The following is a 14,419-nucleotide window of genomic DNA, read 5'->3' as shown; positions in this document are numbered from 1 at the left end:
CTATAAATTTTTGCATATATAATAAACTATGAATCAATTAATATCATAACTATGTACATTTAAATAAAGTCATGTAATTTTTTCAGCTAATTTTTTATTGTCTTCACACTGTCACAAGTAGAGAACCATGAAATGAACTCTCTGCATTGAACCCATCTCCTTGCGGAGCAGTGGGCTGCCATTGTGCGGCACCCGGGGAGCAGTGTGGGGTTAAGGGTCTTGCTCAGGGACCCAGAGTGGCAGTCTGTGGGAGTGGGGCTTTAACTCAGAACTTCTGGATTCCCAGTGCAATTCCCTAACCACTAGGCAGCCACTCCCCTTGATATAGAGATGAAGGATTTAGTTAGAAAGAAAGGGGCTCACTGGCTGACTTTGTGGTAAAGTTGTGCGATTCCCTGGTGAGTCCAGTCTTTCCCAAGTGTTGGTAGGATGTGACCCAATGTGTCGGACCTGGAAATAAGTTGAGAGACATTTTTCAGTTAGTTAAACTGAAATGGGCAGAGACCTTGTCAAACAACAGCATGTTTTAGGGTGAATTTTACTAGCAAAGACACTGCATAAATCAGAGCCCAACATCAAGTCAAACAATCAACTGTCCAAAGATGTGGGTGTTAATGGGGCAAACTGTTATTCCACTTTGCTTTTACTCCAAATACGCTTCATTTCTTTTCAATAAGCACATTTAATTTGTTAATGCTTCCAACACCTGGTAATGGTTCCGTCTATATCAGATATGATGATCTTGTCATCCCAGTTCCAGAGGTAGATGGTTCCCTGACAGCGACAGGTTCCCTGGTACTGAGTGGTCACACTAAACACAACATCATTAGGACCGTCCTGAAGTTGAAGTGACAGCTGGATGTATGGGATGGATAGGAGGAAACAATGAAAGAAAGAAATTAAACACACATTTCAGCTAAACGGAGAGGAGGATTCTGCTGAAAGCTGTAGACAAACTGGAGTCCTCACCAGCTGCTCTGATGTGAGGCGGAGCGTTTTCTTGTAAGACACACCCCTTGAAGAGACCCCAGGTTCTGATTGGATGATGGGAGAGCTTTGCATGGTTGCAATGTGATCTTCATCACTAGATGATGTCTCTTCTTTAAGCCTTTGATGAAAGAGATTATATATTAAAAGATTGAAATTGCACAGATTGATCTGTAGAGAAGTTATTGTTTTAGTAGTTTAGTTAAAAACTGATAGATTTCCCATATTTATTTCTGTCATGTCTTACAGCAAAGAGCTGTTGCTCTGCAGTTTTAATCAATAATAACATAAATAAATTGTAAAATGATGTATCAGTCTGTGTGCAATGAGTGTATTATTAAGCAATTTTCACTTTTTGAACTGGGCTACTAAAATAGAAGAACTTTTGGGTAATATTCCAAATGTATTAAGATGGATGGATGTTTTCTAGGGGAGAATTTTTACTGACCTGCTTTTCATTATTCCAACTTGCTCAGTAGTACCACACGCCCCACATTCAGCGACGGACTCCTGAACAAAACCGTTCATGCTCATTGAAAATCAAATGGCCTGAAACAATGCTCTATTAGGAGTGAGGAGAGTAGAAGAGCTTACTGATTTCTGGTTATTTCTGCCTCGCCAGGAGAACCACCACCTCCCTCCTTTCCTGGGCATTTTCTCCTTCATGATGTTCTCCACTGTGGCCTGAGGAGGAACACGGACAGCCCAGAGATCCACAACACAACATTAAAACTGAAACTTAAAAAAAGCTGATTATAAATCAACAAACGGTGAATCAGAAATAAGCCTTCACCTTAACCAAAAAAACCAAACAAACAGTGAGACGAGAGAGAGAGAGTGAAAATAAATAAAAACAGAGAGGGAAGAGTCTTCAAACATACAGAGGTGGAGCTGACGATATCAGTCAGACAACAGAGGAGGAACTCCAAGGATGAAAGTAAATAACTGAGACATGAGGACTAATGTGAGGAAGGAGGAGGAGAGACAGGATGAAACAGGAGGAGCAGAGAACAGAGGGGAAGACATGTTTAAGTTGGCTCATTTTACCCAACAGTATATGGCTGCCAAATATATCAACTTGAGAGCCACAAAGCAGTGTTGGAAAAGACCTACACTGATAAAATAATCTTAAAATGAGAAAAATATTTCTTAAAATTAGTGACTTTACCCTTAATTTGAGAGGGTAAATAAGTTGAAATCAGTATGTTTAGCCTTAGAATAAGATAATATGCACTTGATATAAGAGACTGCAGTTGTTTCTTTCTTATTTTAAATGTTAATTGTCTTGTTCCACTGGCAAAAAGTCACACTTACCTGCTCAATTCAAGAGAAAATGCACTTAATTAGGGTTTTTTTTGTTGCAGTGTACTAGTATTACAAGCCAGCCAGCTTAACTAATATTAACTGATTTGATTTCTCAGGAGAATGTTTTAGACTGAATATTTATTGTTAAATTGAGTCTGGACTAATTGTAGAGCATAGCACAGAAAGATATAAATCAATCCGTTCTAAATGCTCTAAGTCATTTGTATCTGGATGTGTGTGTGCCATCACCTTTTACCTTTGGCAGAGGTTTCTGAAAGGCTTGCATGGCGAGCACGAGTGGAGCCGCCGTGCTCCAATTATAGTACCTGAAGAAGACAGCATGTTATTTATTCATTGGATCAAGTAATGCATTTAAACAGTGATAGTTAGAAAATACTCTATATATGTTTTCATTTACACAGTCAGGGTTAAGTCACATTTTGCAAATTCTTGTATAACATATTTAAGTTTCTTACTTTGTGCCGATTTTAACCACCAGGTTTGGATCATCTATGATGGAAGGGTTTTCAGCAAACTGTTGATAGGAGATGATTTTATCATAGAATTGCTCTAAAAATAAAAACAGATAGGGAGAACAGGTTCTAAAAGCTGCACCACTTTATAGGACGTGTCTGTTGCAGTAGTTTTGTCGCTTGTGATAACGTACCTTTAGTAATCTCCTTGTTGTCAGTGAGCCCCCCACACAGAGAGATGGCCATAGATGGCAGGTCAGACATGGGGTCACAGTAGCTGTCCACACCGCTGTCTCCCCCTGAGCTCATAGACTGTGGGGACAAACTGGTGCTGTGAAGCCCCGGATCAGAGATACTTCTCATGGTGGACGAGCTCTCACTGCAAGCAGAAATGTTTAGATTACAAAGCTACTTCAGAATGACCGTTGTGTTAAAACACTGTTATTACACATGATCTGGGTGCATGTATCTGTTTTTGTACCTTTTAGGGAAATATAGGGCAGCCACCTCCGGCTCCAACTCTGTGATGTCGTCCAAGTAAATTCCATCAGAACCAAGATGGCGGCTCCTTTTGTCTACAGAAAGTTCAGAATAAAATCAGGTTTTTGTCATTTATACTTCAACAGAAGATCAAGAGCTTAGGAAGACAGCAGTGTGGGTCTGGTTGACTTAAAGTTAAAATGGGAAACTTAAATATTTGTATAGGTATGTAAGGCTTTGTATTCATGATGCACTTTGCTACTTTGGCGTGGTTATGAATTAAATCTATGAGATTTTTCTTTCTTCAATGTTGTAGATAAGCTTAGTGTTCCTAAGTAACTTTGTTTAAGCAAAACAGCTGGTTCTTCATCCAAAGTGAGGTATCCTGATTAAAACAGGGATAAAACAGCACTGCTTGCCTGTCAAGATAAATTCTGAGCAGACTATAGATACTTTCTCCTTTATGAACGAGCCGCACTTTTACCTTTTTTCTTTGACGGAGAATCTGTTTTAGTGGATGTGCAAGCAACTGTTTCCTCTGTTTCAGTCACCCTCTGCATTCCCGACCCTCCAGATGCAGTCATCTGCGTCTCTGAAGCTGATATCTGGGCCTCCATCCTAATGGATTCAGACTCCATCCTGACTCTGACCGCCTTTTCCTTTTTGACTTCTGTCTCCTCTTCAGTCAGCAGACTGGGAGCTTGTATTTTAGAGCATGGTTGGTCTGATGGTGCTTGATGAGGGATCGCTCGGAAATGTGTATTTTCGGACATGGGAATGGATACAGGATAAGGACGTGGCGCAGCAGCCTTCAGTGAAAGAAACGAAGGCTATAGAGGTGGAAATGAGACGTACTTGTATTAAACAATAAACAAGGCAACATAAAATAGTCATTTTATAGTATTAGAAAGTCGTCCGATTTGTCTGCATACCGCAGCAGCCTGAGGCAGCTCTCCCCACGCCCAGTGCATGGCTGGATTCTGACTATGTGCATCTGATAGATTGGTGATCAGCTCTGAGTCGCTCTTTGGAGAGGTGGGGCGAGAGTTGTCCCGGCTGAGAGGAAGAGATAAATTTAATTACACATCTATTTATGAAACTACAGACCCTTTCAAATATCTTGGAAGCATTTTGGAAACATGTGAAAAGAATTTAATTTGCAGTAGCATATTGTTACACTAAATCTAGCTTTGAACTGAACGCAGTCCTTAAAATCAGAAATCAGAGAATCTAAAGAGTTGGATATACGAGTTTTGCAGCTTCAAGTAAATCATGGGAGGGTGGTAGAATTACCTGTGGATTGGGCTCCAGTCTCCATCTGAACGAGTGTGGATCCCAGCCTGTTTGAAAGAACATTTGCCTGAAACTGCTCCTGTTTCCTCTCTCAACGCGTCCCTTGATAAAGATCTGCAGGAGAAGCAGAATTCCTGAGCTTGTGTCATGTAGTCAGTTTAGGAACCAGGTTCGGTTTTCAGTTGCTAAAAAATGCATCTGTGCTTTTTAAACTCATTATTAAGCATTATTTAAAATGACTAAAAGGTTTACTTGTGTTCAGCTAAACGCTGAACTCTTGCCTGCCAGTTCTTCTCCTCATCCTGCACCATAGCTCTGTCTAAAACTCTTCTTTTCTCCATTATTTAATTATATTAAATCTCACTTCTTCTGATAAATGCTTTGCCACATCTCTCATTCTCCCTTCACTCTGCTGCTTCCTACCTGCCGCTCTCCATTTCCGTCTCTTCATCAGAACTGATGTCTATTGAAAACATGTCTTCATCAGCCGAGTAGTCTCCACTCTCTCCCCTCCTTGCGCTGTCTGCCCGACTCTTTCTCCTCCTTTTCCTCCTCTTTTTTATCGCCCCACTGCTCTCGCCATTGCTCCCTAAGGGGCACAGGGTCTGTATAGGAGGTCCGGTGCTCTTCCCCATCAGAGGGGAGCTCATTGAAAAGGCAGCGTCTGACAAGATGGGAGAGGTAGCCAGATAGGAGGGAACTACTTCCTGTTAAGATCATAAACACAAGGAAGAAGATAAAGGTTACAGATAGGCTTACCTAAAGACACAGACTTTAAAGTAATGAAGCATGAAAAAAAAAAAAGCTTTTGAGCCCTTTTAAAATAAATAAAACCCCTAACCTTAATGCTTTCTGTCTCTAGGTATGGAAAGCCCACAGAGAAACATCTACACACCCTATGTGATACTAAGGTCAGAAGTGGGATTACACTCAAGGAAAGGAGGGGAATGTTTTTTTTTTTTTTTTACTGCTACAGGACCTGGCCTTGTAACAAGGTCCACCAAAGATCAAAAGCAGTGGATGATGATGCTAAGTTTTATGAAGCCCATTCCCAAAGCGTATGATTAGCCTGATTTAATCCTGTTCAAAACTAGTATTGATTTGGGTTTGGGGGCAATTATTCCTGCTGGTAAACTCAGCATGTTCAATTTCAGCTGTCTATCCACTGGTTTACCAAGGGAAATTTAAGCAAACAGAACAAAAGAAAGGAAAAAGAATATTTATAATTGATAAATGTACAATTATAGAGGTTTGTTTTATAAGTTCTTGCCATAAACACCCATTTGAAATATGTTAATTTACGGTAATTGTCCTGGACTGTATAACTTAAGCAGCAGTTAAGCAATGCATTAAGGAGTTTAAATATGAACACACATTGATACGCTTTTATAATGCTTTAATCTTGCTTTCAATAAATGTAAGTTAACAAGTATGCCTTATACCCACTAGAGGGCAGCTCTGGGCGAGCTTTTCAATTCAGTGGAACTTTTCAGACAAAACAAACATGGTGATGCAGAAGGAAATCTAGAGATAAAAAGAGGCACAGCATTAGTTGAAGGTTCTCTTTGTGTTGTGGATGGAAAAAGCCATTCCACTAATTGCAGATGACTCACTCTGCCACACTGATTACTGCGGTATTAATTATTATTTGTGTTTGGATAAGCATCATCAAGCTCTCTGACAAAGATGATAAACTAGGTATTTAACAATGACCACAAAAATAAATAGTTGATCTAATTTGCACTTTACATTATTTGTTTCAAATGTATGTATTTGCTGAGTTAATAATTATAATACATGCAAAACAGAATATGTTTCACAGCTTTGTAAAGGATGTTTTTCAGACTCTTCAACAAGCTGCACTTCCATGAAAAGAAAATACTTTCTAGGAAAAGCTGTTTTCTTTTTTTTTTTTCCATAAATGTGTAGAACTATGTGGGGAAGAAGAGAAAAACTCCCTCATGTTTTGCTCCCTTGTGTGAAAAAAGTTGGTTAAGAAGCTCTAAACTCCTCCTTCTCTCCTCTTTGCTCCTTTAAGCCTGGGAATCTGACACCAGTCTGGGGAAAACACATCACCCACATCCGCTGTTAGAGCCAGCCTTTTATTACTGCTGGTTGGCCACACTTTTACCAGGATCAAAAATAAATATTAAAAAGTGCCATTCATTAAAAAAAAAAAAATAACATAAGAGCCTAAACTGTTTAAGCTTACTTGCAAAACAAAACCATGAAAATCCAAAGTAGTGGTGGAAGATGCAAAACAGCTTCTGTAAACACTGAAGTAGAGCTATTAATGTTCCTAAAAAGGGTGCAAACAATTAATATATTCAAATTATAAATATGCATTTCTTCAACTTAAATTATACATTTAAATCCAGAATGCTAAATTCAGGAAATTCTACAAGCATATTTCTGTTATGAGATGTAGGGTTGCAACACTGTCGGAAATACAGGTAAAATGGCTCAAACAGTAAATACCCCCTTTATAAGCCCCCCCTCACTGGTGAACAGACGGAGGCTGTTTTTAAAAAGGGAGAGGAAAAAAAAATCCAGCCTGCAGTGCCAACTCTGCACACAGTGTGATCCTTCTGGATCTGTGACGAAATGTAAGGAAGATAACTGTTTGAGCCTTTGTGATGACATGTGGGCTGAGTGGAGCCTGGCCTGCTTGGATTCAAACTGCAGAGAAAATCTTCTGGAAACGGTAAACAGCTATGTTTATTATTGGAGCGAAGGCGGTGGTTCTGCGGGAACCAAAGAACCGCAGGGAGAACGTATTTCTCTGGTCATTACCTGATCGTTTTCGGTTTCTTGCACAAAAAAGGCCTCTCCGTTATCGCCAAGCTTCATATGAAGATCCACCGATTCTCCATTGATTTCAATGTCCACCTAAAAAAAAAATAAATAAGTAAATTTCTAATCATGAACAAAAAAAGATCCCCTATTACCTCCCCCCATAAATCCCCTAAAGCCTCCTCACCACTTTCTCTCTGGAACGGAGGACTCCCATTTTGCCGAAGCGAACATGGAAAGGTGAGCAATGCAGGGAGCCATCCGGCTGTCTCACCACGATGACGTCGATGCAGCCAGAAAGCGTTGCAGGGTTAAGTCCTCGGTACAGCTCTTTGACCTGGACAAACACCTGGCCTGCAAGCTGACCCACGTAGTTCATGGTCTGACGGGTCTGTAATTAATAAATGTGAAGATAACATAGGAAACAGAAAAAACAAAACAAAAAAAAAACGGTTTAGCTGCTAGCTATCCATTCATAACAGACCAGTAGAATTTGTGAAGTGGAAGAACATGATGCAGCCATCACCGTGCCTCACTGTAAGGAGATTAATACCACGTTCCACTGGTTTGAAAACTTTTGCAAGTCACCATATGGGGAGCCATTTATTGCTACTTTACATTCCCATCCTTTAGTGTGGAAAAGGTATCCGACTGTTTTCCATTCAGCAACACCAAACACCAGCAAACAGACCAAGATAAACCAGCCTCTCTTTCATCGATTGTTTCATCACAGCTGTCCCTGTCTAGATTTACACCATGACATTGAGAACAGCAAGACCTAGACTGAGCCGCTGAAATGTTAAAAACAGCATGTTTATCACTGAAGCACTGTTTTCCCCTGAAGTGTTAGTGCTTCTTCTTAAAGCAAATGTAAATATTGAGGTATATGTAAGGAAATAAATGTTTGGGTGGGGTAAGGAGATCTAAAATAAACTGAATGTAGGTGTCTCAATGTTTAAAACAAACAAGATGAATCTGACTTTGAAAACTGATCACCCTATATGAGACTATTCATGGTTCTCCACTCCCACTTCGTCTCTTATATGCCCCAGACTTCCAAACACCAGGTCAGACTATAAAAAGCTGTACTGAGAGGTGTTTATTGTAAATAACCTTCATCTCTGCTGATCCTAGAAGGGTTGTTACAGAATGCTGAGCAGCTCAGTCTAAAAATAGGCTGTCTTCTGTGAGAAAAAAAAAAAGAGGAAGAGTTGCTTTAAATGCACTTAGCAGTAAGTTTACACTTGAGCCCAAACTGTGAGCTTAATATGCTGGTTAGTTTACAGTCTGCAGTTTAACATGACCAGGACTGGTCCACTCAGCAGATATTATAGACTGAGCCTTTTGTTCTCAGCCCCAGTCTCATCTTACAACACAGGCTGGAGATTTACCACATCCATTTATATTCAAGTTCCCAAGTTTTAAATGGAAATGATTACTAAATGAAACAATAGATAATTACAAAATGAACCAACACATGTCAGCACACGTGCATGCAGGCATGCAGCCAATCAGCTCCCTAAAAAAACAACATTTATTTGGAAAACAATTAATCCCTGGGAATATAGTTAGAGATTTTACATATATTTATGCTTATAGTCAGAAATAAATGACATCTATTAATGATAATAACGGTTTAAGAACATGAGTATGACATCTCTGAGCAAAGTAGTAAAAATTTTCATTCTTGCAAATAAAAGAACAGACTGAGAAATGCAGTGTGTTTATATAAGCAGACACATACCTGTTTGTAATGAGTATGCCAGCTTTAACATGCAGGAAGGTGCGATTCTTTAATTGAGAGCCAAACAGAGACAATGCAGAGTTCCAGTTTCTCAACAGATTCTCACATTTCCGGATTTTTTGTGTTAAAGAGCCGCGATGGATTATTTTTTAAATGAAAGCGAGTCTCTGTTCTTCATCTGTGTTTGTTCTCTTTAACTCTTCACGTTGCTTGTGGGAGCATGACGTCAGATGCAGCAAAACCCACCAGCCTGTCGGCCAATCAGCTTCCACCTGGTGAGCTTACAAACAGGTATGGCAAATCATTTGTATATATATTCCCACTCAACAGCTTTTAAGTTTCTGATGCAGAACTCCTTCCAACTTCTTGGCTTAATTTTTTTTTCCCCCACCCTGTAATCAGTTAGATACCATGGCAACCCCTAAATAGTGTTAGTATTTGATTTTTCAAAATTTGGTTCTTTAGTCAGTCCCAAACCTGAGGAGTCTGTTGTTAAGTCTGTTGGCACCATGCTTGTCTTTTCATTGTCTTAGTAAATATTTACAGTTTCCAACTAAAGAACTCAAAAAAAAAAAAAGAAAAAAAAGAAAGACGTAAAATAGGACCTGTATTTTAGATATATACAAAATTGCTTTAGCCTAGAGGTGAAATCTTCAACTTTCCTTTGAGTTTAATAAAGATTATTTTTAAAAAAATTTAAACAATTTTAAACAGAACCACTGTTGTTAAGTCCACTGTTTACCCATTTACTTTTATAAACATGACAGATTATTTTCAATGGTCGACACAATATAATACAAAGTAATCTGCCAATGATATAAACCTTATAAGTATGCAATATTATGAGCTATATCTCTACACTGTACAGGAGCAGCATTTGTAATTACTCTCTGTTTTAAAAATGGTATAAAATGTCCCTCTGTTGGGTAGGAACTGACAAAATAAAACCAAAAACAACAACAAAAAAAACTTTCAGGAATCTATTTTATACCAAAAACATTAGCAACATGTTAGCAAACCACAAAATGGTGATTATCACCAAAACATTCAGAGGTGGTTGTACTGTATTTATTATTTATTAACTAATTATTGAAAAACTAAAGTACCATAATATTTACTTTGACTTGAGTACGATTATTATTATAGGCTAGTCCTATTGAGTAAAACGTTTGGCTTCTCTCTCCATCATGAGTAGTTCCACTAAATGAAAACCAATTGGGACTAATCCAAAATTGCTCCAAACACAAGCACACAGAAAAGGTTTATGCAAAAACAGGTTTTGGAAAGTAAGTCTGTTTTCAATCCACTAAGGTTTCAATAGCGTTTGGAAGGGGAAGATAAACAGAAGATAGTCCCCCTGTAGGTCCTTAAAGCTGTCCTAAACATATCTATATTACTTAATCTAAGTCCTTGTCTAATTGATTTTATACATTTGATAAATACAACTTTTTTTTAGTTTTTACGGCACTCTTTTTTTATGGACAGTAGGCTGACAGGAAAGGGGATATGAGAGAGGAGGAGAGACATGCGGGAAAGGACCACAGGCTTGATTCGAACCCGGTAAGCCCGCATAGAGGACTAGGCAGGGGCGGGGCTAGATGGGGGGCCAGGGGTGGCCGAGGCCACTCTTAGCCAATCATTGGCCAACCCTGTGGCCACCCCTACCCTTTATTTCCCTCTAATACAGATGTTGGCAGCAGTAATACTCTCAAGTGGAATATTCAAAACATTTTAATTTTACACATATTACAATTACTTGACAACAAAAACACTGTGGTTAATTATGCTCATTAATATACTATAACTAAAGAAGATAGGTACAGAATTCATGCTCTTTTCAGAACTAACTACCTTTGTCTTTTATGGGTTAAAGAGAAAATGATGTGTGTCCACAAGTCATCTGGGGGTCTTCAGGGAAATAATAGATAAATAACTATTTTAATACAAACATATTAAATAATCAATTTAAGTAGATATTAGTACTTGTAAATATAAATTTTACGTAGAATGATTACTGATAAAAGTAGGTAAGTAATGACGATGGAAAAGATGTTCGCTCAAAACTCAAAACCTGAAAGAATTTTATCCACTATACCTTTTATCTAGAAGGCACGGATGTTTATATATATTCGTCTATTTGTTAGCAAAGGTTGTGGGAAAGTATAGTTTGTCTTTGTTTAGAAAATATGGATGTTTTGCTAATTAATTTTCCTGTTGGAACAGTGTAGATGGACGCTGAGGTTCTGGTGCCTATCTGCTTTTGGCCACCCCTCAGTGTACATTAGTTATTGCCTGGCCACCCTTATAAAACCTTTTCTGGCTATGCCTCTGGGACTAGGGCCTCCATACATGGGTCGTGTGTGCTAACCACTGCGCCACCAAAGCACGCCCCATTCCCATTAATCTAACCAGAGCAATTTTTTAATGTACTTTTTAACTTAAACATGCTTAAGAAGTGTTTATTTTAGTTAGGAACCATTTCTGAGTGCTCTATTCATCTCTGCAAATAATTACACAAACTGCTTGCCATAGCCCTTTCAACTTTCCACAGAAGCGCCTCATTACTTTGTAATAACGGGCATCCAATTGCGCCACCCACTCTTGGTTTTGTAAGGTCAAATAATTTTTTTTTTTACAAAGGCTTAAGTATTTTGTATTTTACATAAAGAAGAAAAACTCCTAAATTGCATGCATTATTTGTTTGATTCTTCTATGTTTTAAATCCACTGGGCATGTATGAAACATTTTAACCTACATTTCCTGCGCGCATTGAGGAAGTTTAAAGAAGAAGGTTGCAGACTGAAGCTTTGCTTTGATGGTGGCGGGAAGCAGTTAGGAGCAACGTCATCGTTTAAAGTCATACAGTGTGAGAGAGAGTGACGCAGTGAGGTGATCTCCTTGGCCAATCACAGCCCTGATTCGCAGCACAGGCGATGTTGGCTGTTAGAGCAACAGACACTCCACCGAGACTGTGGCAAAAGGATGTGGCTGACTGGTGGTTTCAACTTCATGTTTCCTTACAGTTATTAACCAACAGACATTTCTTTAAAAAGCAATCTCTCAACTGTTACAAAAAATAAATAAAAATAAATAAATCTCTTTCCTAGACTCAAAAAGTAGAGACCTTTAGGCCAATGTTTACATGTTCACCCTGTAGCAGCAAGTCTTATGTGTTTTTTCTTAGTTTAACACATTGAAGCGTTACATTGGATTAGATTTTAATTTTGAATTTTCAAAAATGAAACATTGGAGCTCTATTGTTTTTATTTAGGACAGGGGTCTGCAGCCTGCACCTCCAGAGACACATGTGGCTCCTGAGGCCCTCCTCAGAGGCTCTAACTAATCTGGATAAAATATTATTCATAATACAGCAAGCTTTTTTTTTCCTTCTTAATTTGAATAAAAACAGAATTTTTGCAGTGTTTCTATATGATTTGGTTCATTATTTGCATAGAGACTCCAAAGCACAATAAGCTTAACAGTTTAAAAAAGACAATATTTCAGCATTTTTACATTGTTTTCTTTATATTAATCATTAATTAAATACAATTTGTGTTTTTCTTGTTTTCTTGGGATTTTGATTTTGAACTAAAATAGACTATAAAGTGACCCTACACACAAAGACATAGGTGAAATATTTTTTATAAGAGAGAAGTCTCAACAGCAGTTAAATAGAAAATTCAACACAGATTCTTTAATGAAACTATTAAACATATACATTTTGTGCTGTGATTGTATAATAAGCTGAACAGTTGTGGGAGGATTTTATGTAGAATTTATTTACCAGAAATGTTTCTTTGATTTGAAATGGTTGCTATTTGCTGGTTCAGTGTGACAGTTCAGCTGTAAGGTAAACCTCTGACCCAGTTTCAAGTCTCAGTTGACCGGTATGCTATCTTTCACATGTTTGCTGTATCCACCACACAGCTTGTGGCAAACTTTAAATTGTAATTCTACTAACTTATTTTCAAACAGTGTTTATCTCTCCTCTGTTACTTCTAATAAGTGCAGTTTTTTCAGCCGACTTGCACTTCCAGAGTTATGATTCAGCCATTTGGCTGCTACTATTACAAAATACATTGAGCCTTGTGGTTTTGTCTTGCCAAAAAGCATGAATACATTAGCATTTCAAAGTTCTTTGTCAGTCTGTATTCTTGTGTGAGTAACAGCAACTTAAAATCTCGCACCAATCAGGTCTTTCAGGCAGAAGCGTTCATACAAAGAAGTTACAAACTAAACTTGAAGTAGGTGTTTTTCCAGACTGTGAAACCAAAACAAGGAAGAATAATCTTTGTTTGGCTTTTTGGTCATTGGCAGACCAATAATGACTTTAGAGTTTCTATTTACATTAGAAGTTACATTTAAAAAATCAGTTGAAGTGACAAGGTGATATGACAGAGTGGTTTTGTGAGCATTTTAAAAGTCTGATCAAATAAACCTCTAACGCTGATATATATTCTATTGATTTTCAAACCAAGTAGGATACCACTTATTTCAATTCATGTTTAAGCAATGTGCTTTGGTGCTGACAAATCAAAGCTCAGGCCAAAGCAGTGCATAAATATTGACCCACTTGGGTAAGGCTACTAACAAAAGCCATAAAATAGATGTTAAGAAAAAAGTTTGGTGATGGAAAGATGAAATTTTTTGGTGAAGTTCTTTAACAAGGAGTTTTGGGTTTCTCTTTCATGCTCGTGTTATCTTCCTAGTGGATAAACTCGGTTTCCTTATTGAATGTAATCTGTCACTGGTCTAGTTGTTTAAAAATTCTAAATGCAGATATGAGCAAGTTTGTATAGCAATAACAAAGCGGAACTTGAATTAAAGTCACTTTGGGCTGCTGTCATTAATAAGTGTGTTTAAAAAAAATACTGTTTGGTGTTTAAGGTCTACGGTTGTGTAAGATAGCCCTAATACATATACATGTGATCGTGTAGCTGTATTATAGTTTTTAAAAAATATATTTTATTGACTATTATGTACAATTTTCCCCAACTTTTAATTGCTAAACCCCCATTTTATTAACAAGATACTTTTAAGTTTCCCTGACCAAGTGTTTAAACAATTAAATAAAAAATGTCAACTGAAATAACACAAATTTAGCTATTATAAATAACTTCAATCATTTTAAATCATCAAAACTACTACCTTTAAAGTGACAGTGAGGAACGTTTGACCCAAAAAGAACTTGATTTGAGTAAGATTAAATTAGATTCAGAATGTGTTATGGTTCTTATTTGTTGTGACTCTGAGTTTTCAGTTTTCTGTTATCAGTTGTTTTGTTTTTATTTTCCACTATCTTCAAGCATTCTTTCGTTACTCTCTGTTGCCCCCTTGTGATTGT

The 14,419-nt window shown here is 37.8% G+C and overlaps 1 protein-coding gene across 1 annotated transcript in view; it reads right to left on the bottom strand.

The window, feature by feature from the left end:
- Window positions 1-161: 161 nt before the first annotated feature.
- The window catches only part of LOC107094480 (phosphatidate phosphatase LPIN1-like), a 17,138-nt gene continuing 2,880 nt past the window's right edge, over window positions 162-14,419 (bottom strand). The window contains exons 2-16 of the mRNA XM_015390081.1: window positions 7,519-7,722; window positions 7,332-7,427; window positions 4,962-5,245; window positions 4,539-4,652; window positions 4,178-4,301; window positions 3,730-4,075; window positions 3,247-3,340; window positions 2,960-3,144; window positions 2,769-2,862; window positions 2,549-2,618; window positions 1,582-1,671; window positions 1,436-1,497; window positions 970-1,108; window positions 707-855; window positions 162-450 (exon numbers count right to left, since the gene is read on the bottom strand). Of these exons, the coding sequence (XP_015245567.1) occupies window positions 360-450; window positions 707-855; window positions 970-1,108; window positions 1,436-1,497; window positions 1,582-1,671; window positions 2,549-2,618; window positions 2,769-2,862; window positions 2,960-3,144; window positions 3,247-3,340; window positions 3,730-4,075; window positions 4,178-4,301; window positions 4,539-4,652; window positions 4,962-5,245; window positions 7,332-7,427; window positions 7,519-7,722 (2,142 nt within the window). The 3' untranslated portion in view covers window positions 162-359. The remainder of the gene's footprint in view (window positions 451-706; window positions 856-969; window positions 1,109-1,435; window positions 1,498-1,581; window positions 1,672-2,548; window positions 2,619-2,768; window positions 2,863-2,959; window positions 3,145-3,246; window positions 3,341-3,729; window positions 4,076-4,177; window positions 4,302-4,538; window positions 4,653-4,961; window positions 5,246-7,331; window positions 7,428-7,518; window positions 7,723-14,419) is intronic.

The sequence above is a fragment of the Cyprinodon variegatus genome, unplaced genomic scaffold, assembly GCF_000732505.1.
Source record: "Cyprinodon variegatus isolate N-32 unplaced genomic scaffold, C_variegatus-1.0 Scaffold485, whole genome shotgun sequence".
NCBI lineage: Eukaryota > Metazoa > Chordata > Actinopteri > Cyprinodontiformes > Cyprinodontidae > Cyprinodon > Cyprinodon variegatus.
Note: the sequence above shows the minus strand (reverse complement) of the source record. Positions and strands in the feature narration are given on the sequence as shown.